Source organism: Pelecanus crispus, chromosome 1, assembly GCF_030463565.1.
Source record: "Pelecanus crispus isolate bPelCri1 chromosome 1, bPelCri1.pri, whole genome shotgun sequence".
Taxonomy (NCBI): Eukaryota; Metazoa; Chordata; class Aves; order Pelecaniformes; family Pelecanidae; genus Pelecanus; species Pelecanus crispus.
Genome location: NC_134643.1, coordinates 168,976,358 through 169,000,793, shown reverse-complemented (window position 1 = coordinate 169,000,793; position 24,436 = coordinate 168,976,358). Strand labels below are relative to the sequence as shown.

The 24,436-nt window shown below is 39.2% G+C and overlaps 1 protein-coding gene across 1 annotated transcript in view; it reads left to right on the top strand.

Moving 5' to 3' along the window:
* The window catches only part of GPC6 (glypican 6), a 790,528-nt gene that overhangs the window by 718,489 nt on the left and 47,603 nt on the right, over window positions 1–24,436 (top strand). Inside the window, exons 6-7 of the mRNA XM_075721405.1 lie at window positions 7,455–7,598; window positions 12,152–12,181. Coding sequence (XP_075577520.1) covers window positions 7,455–7,598; window positions 12,152–12,181 — 174 coding nt within the window. The remainder of the gene's footprint in view (window positions 1–7,454; window positions 7,599–12,151; window positions 12,182–24,436) is intronic.

Genomic DNA, 24,436 nt, shown 5'->3' with positions numbered 1-24,436 from the left:
CTCAAGGGAAATATCATTACATTGGATAGCCTCTGATTACCAGACCTCAGTTTGATAGAGTTTTGCCTGGATTCTGACATGAAGATAAACAGAGTTAATGACACCAGCTTCCTCCCTTCCATTTTTAGTGTGTGTGTGTATACACAGATCACCACCACCTCTGAACCTCATGTTAATAAGATCCTTTTAATTCAGTAGCAGGTGCTGTTGAACAAATAGTCAGCAATTAATGGCTTTTCCTTAATATTCATCAGTGCACTGGGGCTCAAAATCTAAAGTCAACAGTTTGCTAGGTTCTCTGCATTAGGAGTTTTTCCCTCCCATTGATCTCCCAGTAGTCCCAGTTAGGTGCTGGCTAGACTGCTATCTGAGCCGGTGAATTTCCATTGCTTGGAAGGAAGCTGCTGTAGCTGGGAAAAATGTGGGGACAAAAGGCAGGAAGCTGAGGTTAACATTCTTCCTGCCAACCCAAAATTAGATACTTTTTATGGCCCCAGCGCTGCAGGTTGCTAAGGATTTCCTTCAAGATGCTTTTTACTTTCAACCTACTTGAAGTTACTTGGATTTTAAAAGCAGTCTACATCCTGTGCAATGAGACTTTGTTCTGGCAGCAGTGATCAAGGTGTTTAACAGCCAAATTCTCTCAAATATTTTGGGAATTAAAGGCCAGCTTCAGCAAACTCAGCCCTTACCTCAAAAAAAGAAACAAAAAATATTTTCACTGAAAACTCACCCAAGGCCTAGGTGTATTTCATTTTCCTTTTAATTTGCTCTTTTCTCACAGTTTTTCCACTAGTCGGGAAACTGCATCCCCTGCCAGAGTCCAATGACATCACCTTGGCACAAGCTCATCTCACTCATTTGTAGCGGAGCAGACTGTTTCTCCTGTCCCTCAGAAATATTTTATTTGCCGTAAAGATGAATAAATCACAGCAATTCCATTTGCAATGTAAAGTTTTTGTTCTAAGAGAAACCTTAGCCAATATTTTTTAAAATCATGAGAAACAGAAACCAAATTATATCAGTGAAATTTATTTTATTATATTTTCATAGATAACAGAGCTGTCTATCCTTGAGGGGGCCTTTGTATATTTCTGTGTAAACCATTATTCTCCTGAAATATGATTTCCTTGTTTTCCTAGGTAATATCCATCTTTTTTCAGGTCCTAACACATGGAAATGTTTTATTCTTAAAGAAAAGTATAAGGCGGCAAAGACTTCGGGTTTAGTGCTGTGTTCTCCTATGTCATGTCAGATCTGTAGAGATGATATATGAGTGGACTTCGAATCAGACATCTGTCATCTAATTTTTCCCCCTTATACATACTGACCACTTAGAGCTTCAGTGAAAATGACAGATACCTTGCCAGATGTAATGGGGTGCATGGAATGCAATTGCAGACCTAATGTAGGAGAAAAGCCACGCTTGTCAATTATTCTGAGACACCGCTCAGAAAGCTTCAGGCAGGGTGCTGAAATCACACTATTTTCTCTTTCTTCAAACAATTTTGTATCTTGCATTTGGCTGTACCCACTGAAAATGTGGTGACTAGGAATCACAGCTATTTTTCCACAAGTCAGTCAGTACATTTCTACAATGGGAAAATGATGATGCACTAATAAACTTATGCCTGCAACACCCACATATGCACAGATTATTCTTCACCACTGACATGCAGCTTTTTCTACCTAAAAATCTGGTTGGTGTCTGGGAGGAGGCTCTATGCTGTGTTCAGTAGAATTTGGGGCCATTTTGTATAATGTTGTTTCTCTTTTAAAAGGAGTGCAACAAATGAAAACAAACAGTTTATTCCTCAAGGACCTCTCACTAATCTCATCCTCTTTGCAGGCCGAAGACCCAGAGTTCATTTAATCCAAAATACATCCCTCTCCTGTTTCAAATATTTATATAAATTGTCTTATTCCAAAAGTCATTTGCATTAACTTGCATTATCAATTTGTCTTTATATCACAAAATGATGTTTTGTATTATACCAGCTGCAATTATATATTGAAATTTATTTAAGAAAAATAAAAGTATGTTTCATGTAACACATTGACTGTACATTAGTGTGCATATGGAGGCAAAATTAAGTGAGCAACAATGTACACATGTACAATGTACAACATAATAAGTGTATAAAAATAAGTTAGAATGCATGCTCTTATGTGAACGATTAAGTCTTCAACTTTAGACATTGGCAGGAAAATACATCATGAACTTCCTAAGTCTCCATTTTTATGGTTTGTCCTTCTATTCTTCACTTGGTGTAGTACTGAAGGTTTTGTCCAATATCTTTTTCCTATAAATATACACCTCCTATTCAGCACTATTATTCTGAGAAATAGTCTTCGTGGTTCACTTATACTAATAAATAAAAGGGGGACAAGGACCAGTGCCTGATCTTGAGGCCAAAGTGTCACAGCCTGATTCATTTCTATACTGCTGAGAGCTACCTTCTCCGGAGCTGTTTTGTTCTGCCAAGAGCAAGTTGGAGCAGTCCAAGAAGCAGACAATGAGTTAACAATTAATCAGTGCAAACAGTCAGGGCTTATTGCTTGAGTTCACGCCTTGTCTTTCATTTCCTTAGAAGACACAAACCCTCTGTCTTCCACTCTTGATGGGTGCACATCAATATCGAGACAGAGAATTATAGAGGTGCCACAGTTACCTCTTCAATCTTTGTACTTCCGACCAATGACATACAGACTCAGCCATATCCCAGTACCTGTCACTGCATAAAATGGAGCATCTCTTTTCCTAGGCCATTAACTTTTCTTGTTTGTGTGCTGATTGTGGTTGATTCTTTTAGCACAATTCACATTAACCAGGCACTAGTATTATGTTAAGATCCTCCAATTCATCCTGAGGCTGGAATCTTTCTCTGTTTTCTTGATATTTCTCTGCAGTCTAAATTCAGCACTGGCTGTCTAGAAGATCTGACCACAAATCTCTAGGCTTCATACACTTCTCACCTTGTGTGGCTGTTATGTCCCTGAACGACAGCCACATGAGGTCCTTATTTTGCCTCAGGGAAAGTCACATTCCTGACAGCTGCAACATCTGGAGATGCTTTTCAAAAAGGAACAATGGTGTAGAAAGTCAGACCCCAAGGCCTTTCTGCTAGAGGAATCTACGTGTTCTGAATCAGACTCAAGTTTCCCTTCTCCAAAAAAAAGGCAAAGGCTGAAGATCATCAAAACCAACTTCCATAGCTTCATCATTTAACACCTGCAGCCATTCTGACAGAGTACATTCTGCAAAACAAACCGCACAGAGTGCAAAAACAGTCAGTCTGGTCTATCTGAGATGCCTCCCCAGACATTAGCACTTTTTAAGAGTAGGCTTTGCAAACTGGGTCTACCCAGATTTCAGTGGTGTTCCCTGAAGGTTGCCTCTGGTAGAAGTCAGGTTGCAATAGATTTATCTTGGATTTCTCCATAATGTCTAAGACACATTATCTTCGTTACTGAAATCTCTTTGTTATTCACCAGTGACACCTCTTTGGTATTTGAACATTATAGTGCCAAACTCAGTGCTTAGCAACAGCTTGATTATTCTCAGGTAAAAGATTCATATTCTGTATATTGTTTCCCATGGCTCAGTTCATATCAAAGACTTAGTCATAGCATACATTTACCTTATTCTTATTCTTATTCTTATTCTTATTCTTATTCTTATTCTTATTCTTATTCTTATTCTCCCTGAGGTAATTCAGGGAGTCATATTCAGAGAGTCATAATATATAATTACCCATTTCAACACAGGCCAAAACAAAAATGTTTTGGGGGCCTTCACAATCTTCCCATAAGTCTGTCGGTACCATTACTTTTGATTCCTGCTTCAAGTCAAAGACTAAATCCTACCTCTGTTCCATTTTAACAATACAAATGTTTAGTAGTTGACATGTGCAGGATGGTTCGTTCACAAGAAGTGGAGAAATACTCAAAAAACAGCTGAAAAGATGTTTTAATGTCCATTTTTCTTCAAAATGGAGAAAATTCCTAATCTGGTTGCATCAGCATATTTTTGTCTTCATTGCTACTCAAAACACAATCTAGTGGATTATTTTCTGCATTTTAAACAGTCTGGTTCTATATAGGTATGTTTGGTTACTGTGTCATTTGGCTGCCATGCCAAGATTTTTCCACTTTCATAAAGACTATCCCATAACTGAGTAAGTTAGCAAGTCTTAAATCTACTTTTATCTGAACTGATGGATGTGCCATTTTAACCTATAGATATATGTTCCTTTTTGGCAATTACTTCAGCTAAATGGATGAATGAGCTCCATGACATAGCAGACTACCTATGCATTATTTATAAGGAGGAAATCTTCATAAAACTACATCCAAGGTTCTTAAAATAGCCCCTGAGTTTCATATTAACAAAACCTCTTCATTTATCTGCGTTCTTTCCAGATCCCCATGCAGGAAAAATATAATGGCATTTCAGGAAAAAATCAATGCTATTCTATCTGAAGATGAGATAGTCAATGGAGCAGAGTCGTATAGAGACACTCAATAGGAATCACTGAGCACTAGCACATTTCTAAATAATAGTATGACTCAAGGCTTCATAGAGAACAGATCTATCTGATGGGTCTGAAAACCTCAAGTTCTCCTGGGAAAAGGACCCTTTTTTTACAGTATCTGCTTCCTAGTCCTGAAGTAGATACCTCCATTTAGTCAGCTCAATAGATGTAATTCTTCACTGGCTCTGCTGACTTGATCTCATGGCTTGGTTCATATCCCTGACCATAGAGGTCTGGTGCTCATTGTGACACCCTAATATATCCTATTTGATCTTTAGCTGCAGTTCAATGGAGAAGGGTCTTGTATTAAGACAGTCTTAACAGATGTCTCAGATATCCTAGGACATCACAAACTATTATAGATGCTGACTTGAGAGCAACTGAAGGGAGCTTTTGATCTCCACTGTCTAAAATGGGAGCTTAGATGTTTAGCTTCAATATAGACACCTACATATACACACCTAAATTTAGGTTTCTTAATTTCAGATGGAATCCCTTCTCTAAATTCAGATTAAATGGACTGCACCAATTATGTATAAAATGCAATTTTTTAACGAGAGTGGATTTATGCTGCCAATTCACAGCATGCATAATGAAACACCTGAATATTTTTCCAGAAATTGCTCAGTATCTCTGAGTAGCATTGTGAAGAAAGTATTTCATGTGCTGCTTCTTAGGAAGCATTTGTTAATTTCAGGTATCAGCTTTACATTTTCTGTTCTGTCAGTTAATACCTGGATGCAAATTATAAAATGTCTCTTTTACACTCATAATTTAGTTACTGAATATTGTATCCTTACTGCATTTCTGCCAGGTCATTTAAAAAATAAATTATTTCTTCTTCTGTGGTGTAAAAATTGCTATCTAATTTCCATCTCTATTATTGTCTGGCTGTATGTAAATTTGTTCATATAAAACTACTTGCTACAACTATTTCTATGAAGCTGAATGCCACAAAGTCTATGTTGGGTTTTTTTCAGTATGTCATAAGAAAAATGAAATATAAATTATGTAGACTCGCAGTTACTCCACAGGGTCATACAAGTAGCCTAACAGTCACACACTGTGGAATTTAAGGAGAAGATTCAGTACCCTCACTTTCCTTTCCCCTGAGAGTCAGGTTGCTTGTTTTGGATAATTGTCATTTGTCTTTGTAAGCAAATACCTTAATTGACTAAATGGGATTTCATAGATATCTAAATAAACAGTTATGTTTTCTGCACATAATTTATCTTCAGTCAGAAGAAATATGAGTAAAATTTTGTAAGTATATTATATAATAGATAAGTATATATTTGGCTCTTTAAAATGTACAGTATCATAGACAATCATGTGTAAATCCTGAACATTAATCTTAGTTGAATTTTCTTCACAGATGAAAATTAAGATTCTTTCCTGATGAAAAATTTAGAAATTTACAAGCTAAAATCATCTTTCCTGATTGATTAAATGAATTTATTTTCCAATAGTCCTCATGACTAGGGAGGTTAGAAACTATTAAAAAAATCTTACAGATATTCTCAAACCAGACCAAGCCATATTGCATTCATAAGTTAAAAATCCTAATGGCCATACAACAGCTGACTTGCTGGACTTTGGGCCAAAACAGACCTGATGATTGGACATAAATTTATTATGACTAGTTTCTTTCAGCAAATTTTGAATCATTTGGGGCTTCTAAATTAACATCAGGAAACCTAACTAAGACCCAATTGTAATGTATCCTGAAAGCAACAAAAGTCACAATATCCATGGCTACTTCAGAGAGAACACTCAAGGCAGAAAATCTAAAAGTCTGAAAGTGAAACATGAGTCTTTTTGATTGCTGGCTCACAACATAGCTGTTATCTCATCTGCCACACAAAAAAGGAATAATCTGGTCCTACAAACAAAACACAGAACCTGCATAAGAGTTTTCACCTCCACGAAGCTCATTCAGATAAATAGTCTGTGCCTGGTATTAGGGTTTTATAAAATACATCTTACAAGACATTCCAACGTTTAATTCTTTTTTCTTCTGAATGAAAGCAAAATGTTGAAACAGCCAAAATACAATGGTCACAAAAAAAGAAAGATGATTCCAGAACTGAAAAAGTGGGTATGAAGGTGAACACTAGGATCCTACTTCATCAGAGCACTTGAAAAATTTAACTCTGTGAATATTCTACCTCCTTTCAGCCAAGCAACTTCTGTGAGAGATCCTCTGGGATATATACTTGATATCCAGTAGTCAAAAGGTTCCTCTGTGTCCTTTAGTATCCACAAGATATATGCAACAGAAACTTTTTTCCAAAAGGAAGCGTATGAAAAATTTCACAACCCTGAACATTATTTTTTATACCTAAAAAACAAACGCACTAGCAGAAAACAATTCTCACTATTGCCCGCTCAATATGCCTCACCCCTCTTCTAGGGAGAGACTTTCTAGGGAATAAGAAAGTAATCCAGTTATAAGACTATTTCATCATTGACCTTTTCTCTGAGACTACAAACAAAATTACCAGATAGGAAGAGCTGTGGGTAAGGATTATGAATGAGCTGTGATTCTGGGTAAATACCACATTTTAACAAAAACTAAAATGATTATCAACTAAGTCCTGCCACAAAATACTTCCTTTACCTCATTTCTCTTCCTGGAAAGATAGCAATTAAAATGCTTTCAAATGTTGACTTCTTAGAATAATCACCTTCCTAAATTAAGGTTTTTCTAAGGTCCCTACATGTTTTTATACCTTCACCAAGTAATTAATAATGCTTAATTATTAATCTGAGTTTTAATGCAGGGCAAGTGCTCAATTCACTATTACCAAAATTTCAATCAAAGCTGGTTTCAAATATATGCAAGAGAGAATAAAGAGGCTGTAAAATACTAGCTTCCCTTTTTCTATGATTGTCATATAACCTACATGTCTTTTTCAGGTTTTCCAAGGATGTGGCCAGCCTAAACCAGCACCTGCCCTGAGATCTTCCCGTTCTGTCCCTGAAAACTTCAATACTCGGTTTAGACCATATAACCCAGAGGAGCGACCTACAACTGCTGCTGGCACAAGTTTGGATAGACTGGTAAGACAAAATATATTCCATTTTCAAATTAGTAGAAATGGCTTGGTAATATAGTAGAAGAGTGATAATCTCCTGACAATTTTTTTTAATAATTTCATAATCACTCTATATAGATTCTATGCCAGCTGTTCCAGCATTCAGTAAATCTTTTTATTGGAAATGGTACAGAATTACATTGTCGGAGAACAATATGACTCAGTTTTTGTGTATTAGAAATGTTAGAAGAGAATAAGCTCTTTCCTGCAGGCCAAAAAACAGATGAGTCACGACAGGTACTTTGCAGTATAAATTATCTTTGAAAAGTGATCAACGGCAATACTTTTTTTTTTTTAGATTAAAAATGTTTTTATGTTTTAAGGCAATTTTTAGCAGCTAGTTCTTTAACATATACACTTGCAAAGGCACATTGATTTGTTCCACTTCTTTACTTAATTATAAAATTAGCACTGTTTTATTTCCATCCATCTCAAAAACTTTTATCAGCTAAAACTTCAGTGATCATTAATCTTGCTTTATTTATTCAATCATTTTGAAAACAAGACTTTAACATAAGATTATTTTCTTTACCACCGGTCATTGGATTCACATTTCAGACTTCAATGTTCCTGCTATTTATACATCTATAGATTTATAGAGGGCTAATTATTATAGCTGTTAATACTGTCTCAGCAATCATCTCGAGGTAAAGCCAATGAGCAAAATTAGAGTTGTAAAGCGTCTGAATCAAAACAGACTGCATCTCATACCCTCCGCTTGCCGAGCTTATTGCTGAACACTTGCACAGCATTGGTCTGTCTTGCCGAAGAGAGTCGTGCTCAGGGCTGTAGCAAGAGTGAGGGGAGAGGAGTGCCCAGCTGGAAACAGCCACTGTTAGTTGTGGGTATGAGGTTTCGGTGAGCTGCACTCCCGCTGGGTACCAGGCAGGTGTTGGCTGCATTAGGGCACCAAAATGTCTTGCTATGGTTCTGATCACGAGCCTAAAATGTCTAGAAGTTTCTCCAATATGCAGCTTAAATCGCTGAGCAGGAACCCGAATATACTAATTCAGATAAGGACCTGGGTATCTCCTTGATACCATCATTCAGGAAGTTCCTTTTACGACCACAGTAGTCTTCCACAGCCTCAAGTCTTTCCAATCGCCTCTATCTATGCTGTATTCTATCTATGCACTGTATTCTGTCGATCTTCATTGCAACTCAACTAAACAAATACCATGGCATTTCTAGTCAGGACATGGGATACCCTGCAGTAAAAAGCAATGTTTATTAGTTCTCTGCTTTTCTGGAAACAGCATAGCCTGGTTATCCTAAAAGGAGAAGCAGAAAAGAAGACATTTACCTCCATTGTAGACTTAGGTCTTTCTACCATAGCATATTCGTAACCCAGTGTAGCACTTCAGGCTAAAAATCTGGCTGGTAATGCTCAGTCCATATTTGACAAGTTCTCAGTTTTACCCTTTCACTTTAGATTCCAAGAACCAGCCCGTGTGTATTGCCCAGTGCAGAGGCCTGGGCCTTGATCTAGAATTGGCCAAGGTAAAGTGAAAGGTCACCAAAGCCCGTAGGTTTCAGTCATGCTCCAGCCAAAGCTAAAGGCTGCAAACGGAGGAAGTGGGAGGAAGTGCATAAAAAGGAAGGCTGGTAGTACAGCTCAGCTTGGATTACTCTTACGTTGTAAGGACAGTTCAAGCATTTGTGCAATGAAGAAGGCAGGTTTAAGGGACATGCCATATTCACATAAGGAGAGTACTTCTAAACACATTAATATCTTTTTTAAACTACAAGCTTCCAAAATACTGAGCAGCATCCTGAATAAAGCAGAGATGTGTCGTGCTGCTGGCCTTTAAAGGTTGTAACTAATGAAAATTACCAATACAGATAAACCTTTATAATTCATAATAACTTGTAGACTTTCAAAAGGGAACGTGTCTTAATATGGTTTAGCTAGGTTTGTTCGCACTTTATTTCAGAAAAAACAAAGAGCTTAGCATTGCTGCTGTTACTTTAAAAAGTGTTCAAGCCAAATACCTATTTGTTTTTCTTGCTGGTGATATTTAAAATAATAACTATTCATGGACCGTTAATGATGAGTGTTGGTATCAAATCCATCTCCACATGGCAGTGATGCACGTGTTACCTCCTTTTGGGGTGAGACCAACAATCCCTCAAGTTAGAGATGGCCACTGACCTCAGCTGGAGCCAGCAAAAACTGTTTATGTGGATTAGAGCAGAAAGCCTTGCTTTAGAGCTGTAATCCCTTAGCAGCACTTGGGAAAGGTCACTGCCTACATCTCACACCAGCTTGGGTAATTTTATCCAGAAGGTATAAATGCTATGCTCCTGCCTCGCAGGAACACCATTCAACCTGCCTACATTAGATCTTTAGCGTTTAATGTGCTGAATCATTCCCTGAATCACGTATCTCTCTTCATTAACTATAGACAGAGCCTGGAGGACCAGCTTCAGTTAAATCCTCCTAACCCTTGCAATGGAAAAGGACATAAGGAGAATCCCACTCACAGCAGTTTTCTAGTCTGCACACTGAATATTTTCTATTGCTTGCTTAATACAAATGTGCAGCAATATTAGTATTTTGATAGTAGTGTCAAACAGTTAAAGTCCCTTTTGATTATTATAGATGTAAGAAATAAATCTTCCCTTGCAAGTCAGCTGACTGTTGTCTTACATTAGTGCTTTTAGAAGTCTGTTCTGGAGTTTGTATTCATAAAACACAGACCACTTAATTTTAAACTGTCATTGCAAAGTCCAAACATGCAGATATGTAAACCCCAAAACAAGTGACAAACAATTCTGCTTTCATCTGTCTTTGACAGCATGTTCTCAGAAGAGACCAAGTTTAGAAAATATTTCCTCTGCATTTCAATCTTGTACAATCATGTAGCATATCTGAACCAATTTTTTTACTCCTGCTCATATCCCTCATAACCTGCTCATATTTATAAGCTTAATTCAGGTGAGCATATTTTATCAGGTATGTTGCACAAAGCAGCCCTCCTAAGAAGCCTACACTGAAGTCACCAGGTACTGAACCCTTCTGAGAAAGTGCTCCTTCATCCTTGCCTGAACTTGTGTGATTAATCCAGCTATTCCATTCCAAGAGAGAGAGCAATTTCCCTGTGTTATTGTCATAGATATAACCAGTAAGGCTTAATAAACAAGAAATCTATCAAAAGAAATTGTGAGAAATATGAAAAAAATTAAATATCCCCCCAAACCAGTGGTCTAGATGGTTTAAAATGCATCGGATGTATTTAGGAAGTTACATAGGGCTTGAGAGAGTTGCCTGAGCATAGATGTAAAGCACCGAGACACCCCTGAGTATGTGAAACATGGGACTGGCAGATATGGCACAGGACTAGAGGAGACCAATATAATTCTGGAGCAGCAGTGGAGAGCCGGGTAGAATACGCTGCAGCATCTCAAGCAATTCAAGATGCTTATGCTCAGGCAATTCAATCACATCTTCACAGCACAGGGCCTAAAAGTCAGGCTCTTTCTGAAGTCAATGGAGAGAGACACACATATTTGGAGAGTGATTCACCCCATCTGTCACAGACACCTCTCACAGACTGGGAAATGAAAGGCTCAGCTGAGATATCCACAAGTAGACACGCAACAGTGAGATGCCTCGGAGTATCTAAGACATCTAATTGAGCTGGCAGATAGGACAATCCTTTGGGATGCCCATGCCCTCCTGGCCTGGCAGCTGAAGGCTAGATAGGACACGCTAGAGGATGTCTACTATGTGGCATCCAAGTGGGAGAACAGAACTGAGCCCCAGCTTTTCTCTGCAGGTCCCTCTGGGTGGAATTCAGCTACACAAACATAGTCACCTAATGCTATTTGAGATACCTACGGTCTTCAAGATGTCCAAATGTGAAAGCAAAGTTACAGGAGACCTGGCTGGAACTAAGATGGAATACCTCAGAGCTACTAAATTCACTTTCCATGTCCATATTTAGGTAACTGGATTCCATCCTATTTCTCTACTGACTGTAACAGAAGCAAAAATGAAGACTTTTCTGATTCAATACAGAGACCCATAGTGTAGATATGTATAATGACCTATCTAGATTTGAAGTCTAGATGACTGTAGTTTTTACTGTTAACAGAGAGAAGTAAAGGTCTTTGTTCAGTCATCTAAACATAGGTTTAGGCAACCGAATCGAGACCAAATATTTCTAAAGCATGATTCATCTCATCCTAAAATATATGTTTAAACAGCTCAGAGAAATCATTCCCTATCCTTCTACTACAAAATGCCAAAAAGTAACAACCTTAGGCTATGCATCTAGCAATCACACCTGAAGTTCAGTAAGATAAATACTGTCAGAAACTAAATAATTTTAACCACTGAGCTCAGCTGCTTCTGTAGAGCATGATTTAAGATTTGCTTATAAGATTGCTTAAGATCTGCTTATAAAGACTCGTTATCTTCTCTGTGGCTGCCTGTTTGGTATAACCTGTGGTTTATTTTGTTTTGTTTTGTTTTGTTTTTCTGTTCCCTGAATCTGTTTCCCTCTTGCTTCCCAGAGGACTATCTGGAGGACAATGCAACATGGTGTAAGCTTTGGTATTCTTATTCTTCACCTTCATTCCCATTTGTCTTTGTACAATGCTGGGCAAAACACTTCTTTAAGTTTCATCTTCACCATCTTTACTTTGTGTGTGTCTTGTAGGCTAAAATGCTAGCAGTTCTTTCTGTAATTTTGCACTCTGGCTGATTTAATTCTGCCCAGTGCCCAGAGCTGCTGGTTCCTTCCAGGATTTTTCTCCCACTTCGAGGATGATGCCTCACCCCCAGAAGGGAGCATTTGTATTCCCTCAGTGAGCTAAAAGTTGGCATAAGCCTTCCCATGGCCTCAGGCCCCACATGTGTGTGTGCAGCAATACAGACACTGCAGTGGCGTTCAGCTCCGAGTCCCGTGCTTTAAGATAGCACTGGAGCAATGGAAACAAGCGCCCAGACCTTCCTGGGCTCTCTCCCTAGACTTGCCCCTGTCTGATCTTGGGCAAACCACTGGGCTTCTCTGTGAGAGCTTGATAAAGTAGATTCCCTTATGCTTTCCAGCTTTGTAAGTTTCTGTGAATGTTAGAGGTCCCTGGTTTCAGACAGAAGGCCTCCTCGACAGGGTTCAGCACAGCCCAAGGGGAAGGCAGCAAGACAGCACCACGCAGATACGCATCATCTCACTTGTGAAGTACCTCAAAGCACTTAGCTTGGGCTATTACATCCTGCTTCTTAGCAGGACTAATTAGTCTACAGAGAGCACCATGCTGATATAGCCATACTACCTGCCGCGTCTGAGCTGCCTCAAGTACCTCTGTGCCCACCGCATCACCATACAGCACAGTGCTGCCTTAATTCAGCTGGAATTTCTCCCGAGAACATACTGTAGCCTGACCTGGCTGAACGTGTATAAAATAATTCCACATTTTCTTTCAGGAGGACATGGAAGCTTTCTTGATTTTCCGCAAGGGAGCTGGTGCACTATTAACCATATAATACATAATGCACATGCATACTATGGAGATAGGCAATTGAGAAATTGGCCGTGGCATTTTGTGAGTGATTTACATTCAAGTACAGTATAGTGGCTGCATAGATAAGTGGATGAGCATGCACCCAGTCTGAAAAAGAAAGCCTTTCATGCTCTTTACCCTGGGGAGGGGAATATATTGTGTCACACTTTGTAGGAAAATGTTCTTTTATCTTTCCTCCTGCTTTCCATAAAATAAAAGTAAATAAAGTCTCAATCTCCATGAGAAAAAGACCCTGAAACATTTTTTTAGGAATAAAGCGGGATGTATTTTAAGTGTCCATTCAGTCTTTTTTTTTTTTATTTCATTGTGTAGTGATTTTTGTTACAATAAAAAAATGCAATAGTAACCTAACAAATCTGTTGTGAACAATTCCTTCCCAGTGCTCCAAAACTACATGAAGTAGAAAATATGATTAAAAAAAAAAAAGAATCTGCTTTGCATTTTAGCTATAAAAGGCTGAAATTAACAGGACAGTATACTAGGAAGACATTGATCTGAATTGCCCGGGGAATCCTCTGGGGCACTCCTGAAAGTAGAGTTTATGTTTCAGTTTTGTTAGAATCCGTTTAGTCCAGAGTCTAGAAATGTTAAATATATGCAGTGATAGCACAATTTTCCTGAGATAGGATGTTTATTTTCAACATTTTATTTCTCAGGAGGCCCTAGAATAAAATCCAGTAAGTATAAATCTTAGAGGGTTTAAAATACTGAGATGAATTTTTCAAATGCCTTCTGTGTACAGAGGCCATAGGGAAAGATACAAACAATGAGCCTGTAAAAGACTTCATAGCTCAGGAGGTATTGGTCACACTCTTAAGAGTGAAGATGACAGGCCCATGCGGGTGTTTTAGAAGCCCAGTGACTTCCCACAGGCTACCCCCCCTGCGACCCTTAGATGCTGTGCTGTTGGACATGCCATTTCACCCTGCATGATGTTAATCAGCAGATTAACTCCTGTAAAATATAAGGTGTACAGCTCCTCCAGTGTTAGGTTTTGTGTGTTTAAACAGAGTCCTGTTTCTTATTAGCTGTCTGGATATGCACAATGAATAAATATGTTTTACAACACTTGCCGTGGTCATTTGGTGTCAGATTTAGGATTCGCTTAGTTCTCCAAAAATAGGTGTTTGCTTAGTGTCGGGTTTTGTTTATTCTCGGTTTCTGTGTCACAGCAATATCTAAGGAAGTTTAAATCTGTGTGATCACATTTTCCCTCATGGTTAATACCAGTTTCAGGTGGCAAAGGCAGATGAATGATGGTGGCTGTCAGAGCCCTCCTGGGAGACCTGCCAGAGTCCTGTTTTTAAAAACAGCGATATGATTCCATACCCCAGCTGAATGGTTCTGCATGCTGCAGTATGCGATGCATTGCATTTCTAATGCGCGAGGTGGTTACTAAGAGCCTCTGTCTTCAGGTGGAACGGGTCTGCCTGCTGTTCAGACCCTGCTTAGTATGAGCAAGGAAAGACCGTCTTCCAACAGTAACAGGAAAGACAGCTCTCTACCTTAATTAGTTGTCAAAAAAAATGCAGTCTTGATCACCATGCAGTGTCTGCCTTGCCTGAATAGTGGTGTGTTGCCTGTCTGAACACACTGAACACAGTGACTGCTTGAATGTCTTCTGAAAATGTACTTGTTAGTACTGGTAGAATTTCCTTTACCTGATGGGTGTGAAGACCCACTGAGGGTCATCATCTCATTTCCAGGAATGTCTTAGGGGTATGAATGGTATTATGTGTTCCTGTTACAGAGATAGGGAATACAAAACATGGAGGCAGAATCCACTCCTGATTACTAGACTTGTCTGCATACAGTAAGATGAATAAATGGCATAGTCATGGGTCTTCAGTTGTACATTGAGAAACTATGTGATTCCTGAGCTTGGCTATTAGGGTAAAGAAAAGCAGGATGTGTAGGCTAAAGTTTGCACATCTGTGCCATATCCACCCACATTAAGATGAAGTGGGATTTATTTGCCCGAGCTTTTCATGTTTCTAATGTTGCTATCAAAGTCTGACCTATCACCTCATTCCTTTATTAATTGATGAAGAGAATTAGGCACATCCAGACCTTGCTTAAGATACTCATTTGGAGATGACAAGAATCTGAATTACCCTCGGAATTACCCATTTCTCCCCACTGAGTATGAAGAGAATCTGGATGATTAGCTCAGACGTTCAATTTGTAGATGTCTAAATGTAACTGTAATGCTGGGCTTTGGAGTTAGGCTCTATGAATCAAATGCATGCAAAGGAGATTTTGGTCTATAAAATATATTGATAGATAGTTCTAATCATACTTCTAATCATATTCATTGTCGTGGTATCATCAAGTACCTAGAAGGATGGCTAGTCTCCAACAGAAATAGTTCATTGGGAGGCTGCACAAGTTTTATTCAATGGCAATTCCCCCTTGTAAATCTGGATTAAAATCCACTTCCTTCCATTTGATGTTTTAGCCTCTGCTCAATAAAGACTAGGGGGTGGGGTTCCAATATACAGAAAGTTTGTATTATCAGCCTCTGGAAAATGAATTTAAGCAGGCAATACATCAACACTGCTCTTTCAGCTGAAAGATAGATCACATTTCATTTCATGTTTCTGCGCATGAATCTGTGCAGAAGGAAAAGTGAATTCTTAATGTTCTTGTTAATGCTAAAGAAAGATAGTGACTATATAAACATCCTCTGCACTATAGCATTTTGACATGATATTAATAGAAAAAATACGGTTTAAAAATTGGTAGCAGGGCTTGTGTCCCCACTTGCAGTGCATAAACCATGCTCATTTAGATGCTTCCAAGTAACATGGCAGTAACAGCCATGACTGACTACCTGCCTGGAAGGTGTTACAGTGTGACGAATTCTTGCATTGTTAATATGAGTACAACCAACAAGTTCTAAGTTTCCATAAAAAATCGATTTTGTAATATATCATCAGTTCATTTACCACTAGAGAATTAGAGGGTCCTTTTGTGCAAGTGACTACACACCATAAAATGTCTTTTCAGCAACAAAGTTAGTTGTGCAGAAGAACGGATACCAACAGAGAAATTAAAGCTTTGATAATTTCTGAATTAATTGCAAATAGTGATTCTCACTTGCCAAAAAAAAATATGTGTTATACTTTACTGGCAATTAGCTTTCTCCAGCCTTTTGCAGCTATTTTTATTTTGCTAGACCGCAGCACACAGATATATCATAACAGGAGTGTGCAATGTTGGAGTCCACTTATAACAAATAGTAGGTTACAGCAAACTGAAAACTGATTTCCCAAGCCAAACATCTCATACATTTTTCTTTGGTTGTAATAGACAGAAATTGACACTTTATGGACTTTTATGTGTATTACTAGTGGTTAGAGGGGAGGTAAAATACAAGGACTAAAAAGGTTTACCTTCATACAAATAGTGACCCTTTTGTGAACTTTCTTTAGTCAAACCCAAATATTTTACATTACGAAAGATTTCCTATATTTTCCTCCTGCTTTTATCTCTCATTCCCCAATCATATCAATGTATCAGTCTAGGTTGTTGGGGTAGCAATACAGGATGCTTCTATAATGCAGCTGCTTGTAAACAGCAAAGTCTGAGTGGCTAGTTACAGATATTCATTGATGGGAAAGCCAAGTCATTTAATAATACTGGGGAAGGGGGAAGGAAAGGATTCATCGTATCTAATTTTATCCATCATCAACTAAGGGCAAGTCTAAGGTTGTGCATGTGTTAGCAGACACAGCAGCACTTTTTGGATCCTATGTCTGGGTGTAGGCCCTTGCAGCATCACAACTCCACATTAGGGCAAAATGCATAGCTCCCATATTACCACTCCAGATACTTAGTCACTGTGGAAAATAGGAGAATACCTACAAGATGCTTCAGCAGATCCCACTCTGGATACTGGCATGTACGGTGGCACACAGTAATAGAGAACTCTAGCTACAGGATTAGGACTTAGTAGTATGGACTCCCTCCAAAGTTGGTTAAGTAGTATGGAGTCCCTCCATAGCTGGTTAAGAAAATATGCATTTTCAGAGAGTAATTCCCAATCTAATGTAGACAACTGCCAGAGATTGCATGAATAGCTCCCTGGAAGTGCCAATGTTTTTCTGTCAGCTATGAAGAACTTTAGGCTTGACAAGATATTTATCTTAGAGGGCTAGAGCTGAGTTAGATTAACCCCTGTTGAGAAGTCAATGCCTGACTTCTCCACAAATAGCCCTATCAAAGTGAACATGACTGAGGCTATTAGAATTTAGGACTTAAGTGTACTCACTGGGACTGAGTAGATGCTCACAAGTTCACCATGTTCTGGTGGCTTTGCAATCTGGTGGCAGCAATCATAAATGACCATCGTGGAAATGTCTTTGTTGGTTTTCTTGGGTTTTGCTGCTTCTGCACTGAATGTATGTCATGTACATGTTGTTTCTGGTACATAAGAAATGGAATTCACTGTCTTATTCAATGTCTATAATACAGGTGCTCTGTGGGGCTGGGTTTATTAATCTCCCATGGTAGCAATGGAGAGCTACTCAAGGTGGTCAATAACAGGCAGAATTCATCTGCTGAAACACAAGTGCCTCGTGATAAGTGAGATGCCCTGAACTATCTAGGCACCTGCAAGGGGCTAACAGATGTGATAAGGGCCTTAACAGAAGTTCTCCAGTCTTCCAGATGCTCCAGAGGACTCCAAAATGTCATTAGATTCATTTATTTCTGTATTGAATGAGGGATCTAGGAGCTACTCATCAGATCCTAAATTGGACCAAAATGAGACAGCTGGCCACCTGAATAACTCCCTAGACTCCACTGACTAAGAGGTCATAGGCTGTCCAGAGAGACGCATCTAGGGCCTTCACATGAGGGTCTCGGGTATGGTGCAGGACCTACTGGAGACCTGTACTGGCATGTGGAAGAGAGAAAAGGCCTCCAAAGGCAGTGGATACCTGTGTGCAGGCAACTGAATCCCACTCCAGGTCTCCACTGTCTGTGGTGGGGTTCTTTGACACCCAGCTCACATGTCAACACCCACACTGAGAGCTTTTAAATTCAGGCAAAACTCACTTACTGCCCAAGCCTGATGGACAACTGACATTGCTATTCATTTGTATGGGAGCAAACCACATTGCTGATACACAACCAGATCCTAACAGTCCCTAGGATAATTGTCTTTGCTGTAAAGTGCTGGGAATTTTGCTTTCCTATTACATATTTGGACAGCATAAATACTCTACAGGAACCCAAATGAAAACAGACTGGAATGAAAGTTGGTTTTCTCTTTAAACATTCAAGCCCATAAAAATTTTCAGTACGTAATAGTAACTGTGTTACCTAAGTAACTGCTACAGCAACTAAAGTAAAAAGCTAATTGCTTGAAGTGCATTGCCTTTTTTAATATAACGTACCTACAATGCTCATATATTAGAATTGTGATATATATGCAGAAATAACAAGAATTTGAGAAATGCATTTCTTCTGCTGAAAAAAGCAGCAATCACTTATAGAAAAAAATTCACTGCATAATAAATGAACCTGAAAGAAACTTCCTTTTCCATGATCTCACAATGAAGGTTAATGGGTTTAAAAATCAGAGAATATTTATAATCTTAGAAATAATATGTACATAAAAATCCTTTCAAATCTTATTCATTCATTTATGTGAAATCCAGTTGACCAAATGGAGGTATCTAACCCTAGAGCTAGCCAAATAATGTATCCTTTACTGTCAGCTGAGAGAAACAGGTGCTTTCAGGGCACCGCTGATCTGAGCTACTTTAAAAATCACTGTTGGATTAAGACACACTTGCGCCCTTCAGTTCCTGTTTCTCACCATTGACAGCAGAAGAAGAGTTCATAGCTCGGACATGGATGCTGACATCCTGTGAGATTAATTTAATTCTCAGACTCTGCCTTACAGAGCCCATGGTCTACAAACCTGGATAGACTGTGAAATTACTATCATATACCTTGGCAGTATTTCTACTTCATTTGTTTTGGCAACAAGGGGTCACCCTGTGCTAGGCTTTGAACACGTATTAAAAATATGTTCCTGTCTTGAACACCTTAATGAGATCTTTCTTTCAGGTGTTTTTTTCTTCTGAAGTAGAAGCTGCAGGGTTTCCAGTCATTGCTCATTGTCTCTGTATGATTTTCTAACCATTCATTTGCACTATGGGAATGGAGTGATCCAGAAAAATTAATCAGCTGTTTCTGTAAAGCATGATCTTCATAATATCCAAGTTAACAAAGTCTGAATTGGCAACTTGTTTGCCCCACAAGAGAAAGAGGAGAAAGTTTACATACTCTTCCCCTTGTCACTCATGCTCAGGCAATTCAGTTCAGATTACACCTCCAAGTGCAGAGTAGCGGAGAAGCAATGCTGTCCAGGGTACAGGACTCCCGGAGACTGGGAATACCCTCCTTTTTGTGAGGTACAGAGCACTTTCACAAGTAGTCATGGGACTGGAAAACCATGTCCATTTTTATCTGCAACCCGTCTCTTCCAGATTATAATGCCCACATCATTGGGAAAGAAAAGAGGACAGCTCCTGTCTCAGTCCTGCCGAGCTCCTTATTCCCAGGCCAGCTAGAGTTCACCTTTGTTGTTACATTCAAAATGGTGAATTTATCTCCTCCCTGCATGCAGAGAGAGGCCCAGCTTCATCACACTTTTCATCAAGCCACCCCTTGCTTGATAAAAATCAGTGTGGCAAAACCAGGGCCCTTAAAAAACTCTTTTATCATGAAATCAGCTGGATATAGACAGATAGGAGAGGGATTGATTGGAGAAAAAATACTGCCTGTGAAATGTGCTCACTCAGGAATGTGACCAGCTGCAGATTGACTTGGTAATGTCCTGGGACAAAACCCCTGGAATTCTCAAGCTAGCTGTGGGAGCACTTTTAAAAAATCCTATTTCCCAAAGATTGTAATGCTGATTTATTTCTGTGGTAAAGTGTGAAATAACACGGCTGGCAAACACTCTTTCAGAAATCTAGAAAATAGTTAATGATATATAGGGACATATTCTTCAATGTCATTTGTTCCTTAATGTCTCCCCATGGCAAAGGCACCATAATCACTTCAAGGCCACTCATCCCCATGCTAAAACACTCTCTTGCCTCTCCCAGCCATTCCCTTTATTAGATAGAAAACAGAGATTAAAAGGGCATCATTGCAAGAAAGAAGATATGACCAAGATATTTCTGAGTCTTATAACAACCTAAAGATTTAGCTCTGGTCTCCTGAACCAAATGACCAAGGCTGCCCTCTCACGCTGTGATGTGAGCCATACTCTGCCGGTACTCAGTGGATGCTAAGGACACGAGAAAGTTCTTAAACTTTCTACCCTGACAGATGCCCACACGCACTCTGGAAGCTCTCCAGCAAATACAAGTGATCTTATCGGGCTTTCAGGAAGGGCTAAGCTGCTGCATGTTGACCACACAGCTGAGTTTATTAGACCCACATCTACATATTTTTTCCCCATTTGAAGCACTAGAGTGTCTGACACTTAGAGAATCCAAATTTGCTTTGTACTTGTTCAGGTAGCCATGCCCTAAACCAGCCAAGAATGTTTTTCACTATTAATAGTGCTAAATACCAGGGTTAACAATACTAAGGTTCTCTTTAGGATTTATTGCAATGTTATCTGGTTTTGAGACCTTATTCTGCTAGTTGTTGGCTTGCTGAAGTGTTTTATAACAAAGAAAGCAATACTCATGCTATAATCCAGGCTAATGACAAACTTCCAGCAAGGAGTCCAATGCTCAGCCTTCATTTGCACAATTCACCATTTAATTTTAATGGATTAAACTGCATAGTCAGGGGAAACGTGCACTGATAAGAACATACCTGTGAATGCTTCATTCTCACTGCACTGGTGGAAGTTGCCATAGTAACTTATCAGGACAAGTTAATCAAGCTTTGCCTGTTATCAGAAACCAGGTGGAGCAAAGAACCCCAACTATGGATCTTTAGGCCACTGTTAAAAGTCAGATTGAATTTCAGCTAGAGCTAAATGGGGAAAAAGTCTGTCAGACAGAAATCATAGGCGTAATATGTTGGTATAAAGGAATGACATAGGAAAATGGGGAGATGAGGCAGAGTAAGGGAAGTGTTTTAAATTTTTATTGTTAATATTTAGATGTTTTTCTGGTTTAGAAAGTATGTTTTTTTAAGTAAGATTCTGATATTCTATATGGTTTGCTCCACTCCTTATATGACTACCATATCATATTTGCTTAGTCAAAGCAATTTTTCCTCTCTACTCAGGGTCAGCCCAGTGTAGGAAAATCAAATTGTCCCAATTCTCTTTCATATGCCATCATTTATAACCTCCAGGAACCTACACTCACTTTCTTTTACAGTATCTGTCTATGGCTGGGTGGTGATTTGTGAAGGAGAAAGGCAATACAATTTTCATGGGCCAATGTGGGGTTCCATGCCAGACTGGCAAAAAAACTTGGTTTATGGAGTACGACAGCCACCAAGAAAGTGATGCAGAGAAAAGTGCTGGATTTTCCAAGGGTGCCCTGGAGCACAGGGAGGAGGGGAACAGTACGGAGAGGCCTGAACAGGTTTCCCCATGTTGTGAATACACAGGCAGGGAGGTTCAAGGTGGCCAGGAATTTAATTTCTGGGAATTGGCTGTATGCTTACATGCAGGTGCAGGGATGGTCTAAGCTCTTGTGGTCTTTGCCTTGGGAACAAAAAGTGTGTTCTTGTCTCCTATCCCCAGCAGCTAAAGAGGGCAAGCAGTAAAGTTTTTACTTTTTCGGGTATATACAGGTTTTAATTTACCCATAGGCATTGGGTGTGAAAGGCCACGATGGTATGGCCAGTGCAAGAAGGTGCCTAGTGCCCCGGGCCTACTGGCCTATATGATAAGGGACAGAAGCATAGTGCTGCAGTCTGGTGAAGATATCCTACAGCTTCAGGTGCAGAGCATGCCACGCTGGTTGCCACCACAGGACCAAGCTGCTACTCTACACTGCAAATTTGCAGGGGAGGGGGGAAAAAATCATGAGCCTTGGGTAGCCCACTTATGAATACAGAAGGAAAGCCAAGAGGTGCTTTTTGCCAACACGATCACCAGCTTTTAGCCTTGGGGCGCATCATACAAGACAGCTTGAGCTAACTTTGCTCTGCATCAGAAGAGGTACTAGTCCTAAAAGGATCCACAGGCATCAAATGAATTTGAATTTCAACAAGCTAATCAGAAAGCCCAAGGTTAGCCTAGCTTGGGAAGGTACTAAGCATCCATCTAGTTTCCATGAAGAGCGCTCATCTGCAAATTTTTCTTTTGATATTTTGCCAGGTTTTCCTAAGCAGGAAAATAAAATGAGATAAAATTGCTAAAACCACCTTGAAAGGAAGTGTAAACATCACATAGATTTGGCTTGCATAGTGCATTTCTTAAAGGGCTGGAAGCCATCTGTGGGATCATGTGAGACAAGTTATATCTTCTTAAAATAATTGAACCCAAGAAGCATGTCAACATAAAAGGAGGATGGGTAAGCCATTTCAGATAAAATAAAAAGTGACTCTACCTTTTCTTCCACACCTGATTGTATTCAAATATTTTGTGCATTGAAAAAATCATGGGACTTTTTTCTTATTTGTTTTAATGGATACAATCCTTTTTAGAGCTCCCGACAAGATGAAGGATCTATTAATCTAAGAACTGTACAAACACATATCTTTTGCACCAAGAACTTGAGTCAGAAATTAATTCAGATTCTGACCACCCCAGCCCTTGGCCATCAAATCATATTTCCTTTGAAAAGCAGGCAGGAGATATGAATAAGGCAGATAATTCCTGTATGTTTCTTCTTTATCTGGTTTTGTTCAGGACTAGAAACAGAAATAAGCAAATAAATGAAGTACAGTAAGCTGCTGACCTAGTCTGCTATCTCAGGTTGAAGCAGAATTGCAGCTGTATTTTACAGATTTTAAAGGTTCAGAAAAGTGAAGTACTCCAGTTTTGGGATGGTTCTGAACTGCATTCTGAAGTGGAGCTTTTAAAAAGAAAGTCATAGCTGGGTATCTCCTTGCTTTGATGCATAACACTGCAGAAGCTGGAACACATCTGTAGGTTGGCATAGTCCAGGCAAGGGTACTAGGGAATGTCACTCTCAGTTAGAGACAAACTTGCAGAAGGATTGCTCAGACTGAGAGCAGTCCACTGATTGCTGTGGTGCTTTTCACCTTTCCAGTCCTTCTGTATTTCTGCTGTTTGAAGAACAGCTTTCAGCTTGTCTGCTTGCATATTGTAAGCCAAATCTTAAAGAAGTTATAGTCACAATGGTAAAGTTCTCCTGGATTTTAATGATGTGACCTGTGGTCTCCTCCATATTTTTTTTCTTTTTGTATCTCTTTTGACACAGCTTTGCCTTCCTCTTGAACCTGCAGTGGAGTTCTAACCCTTTGTTTTTTCCATTACAGGCTGTAGCTATGCATCTGGTAGCTGAGTTACACATTCAGCTTCATGAGCAGTTGTACTATAGAATAAAATAAGACAGGCAAAGCGTCTGTAAGAAGCAAAACTTGTTTAGATGTAAGTGCCTTTGATCAGTAAATGTGGCAAGGGCACAGGGAAAATAAATAGGCTTATCTTAAAATAGGACATGGTTTAAAGTCATTCCCAGTGTGGAAGTATTCTCTTTGCACAGCTGAAACATAAATGATGTAGGACCGATGATAGATGTTGGCTAGGCTATTCTAAAAAGGACTCTGTAGAAACTGCGTTAACTGATCACCGCCAATGAGTTTACTTGCTGTATGCCTGAAGACAGAGAAATTGAAAGAGCATGTAAAACTAGGAGCAAGTTGATGAAGAAATTAAACCACAAAATGACAGGAAGACGACAGGAAATGTAATGACCAGTATAGGCTGGTTTAACTGGTTGTTTGAACTAAAATTATTATATATGCAGCCTCAGGAAACAAAAACTCCCATTCCCTTCAACACAGTTTATAAAGTTTTGCTCCAGTAATGAAAAATGGAAATGAGCCTCTCTAATGAATTATAACAATTATCTCTCTGCTGGGGCAAGGCAACCCTGAATCCTGTCATATTCCCCCAAGAAAAGAAGCACTGTGTGCTGTTATTCACCACACACCTCGAGAAATTCAACATTTTATTACTATTGTTTCTCTGAAGCATGAGGGTGCTCAATTGCCAGCCCATGGCACTTCTGGATTTCACGCTGTGAGTAGCCTTCAACTTCACCGGGGTGTGTTTGCACAGGGAGCTCTCTGTGTATGAGCAGCTGG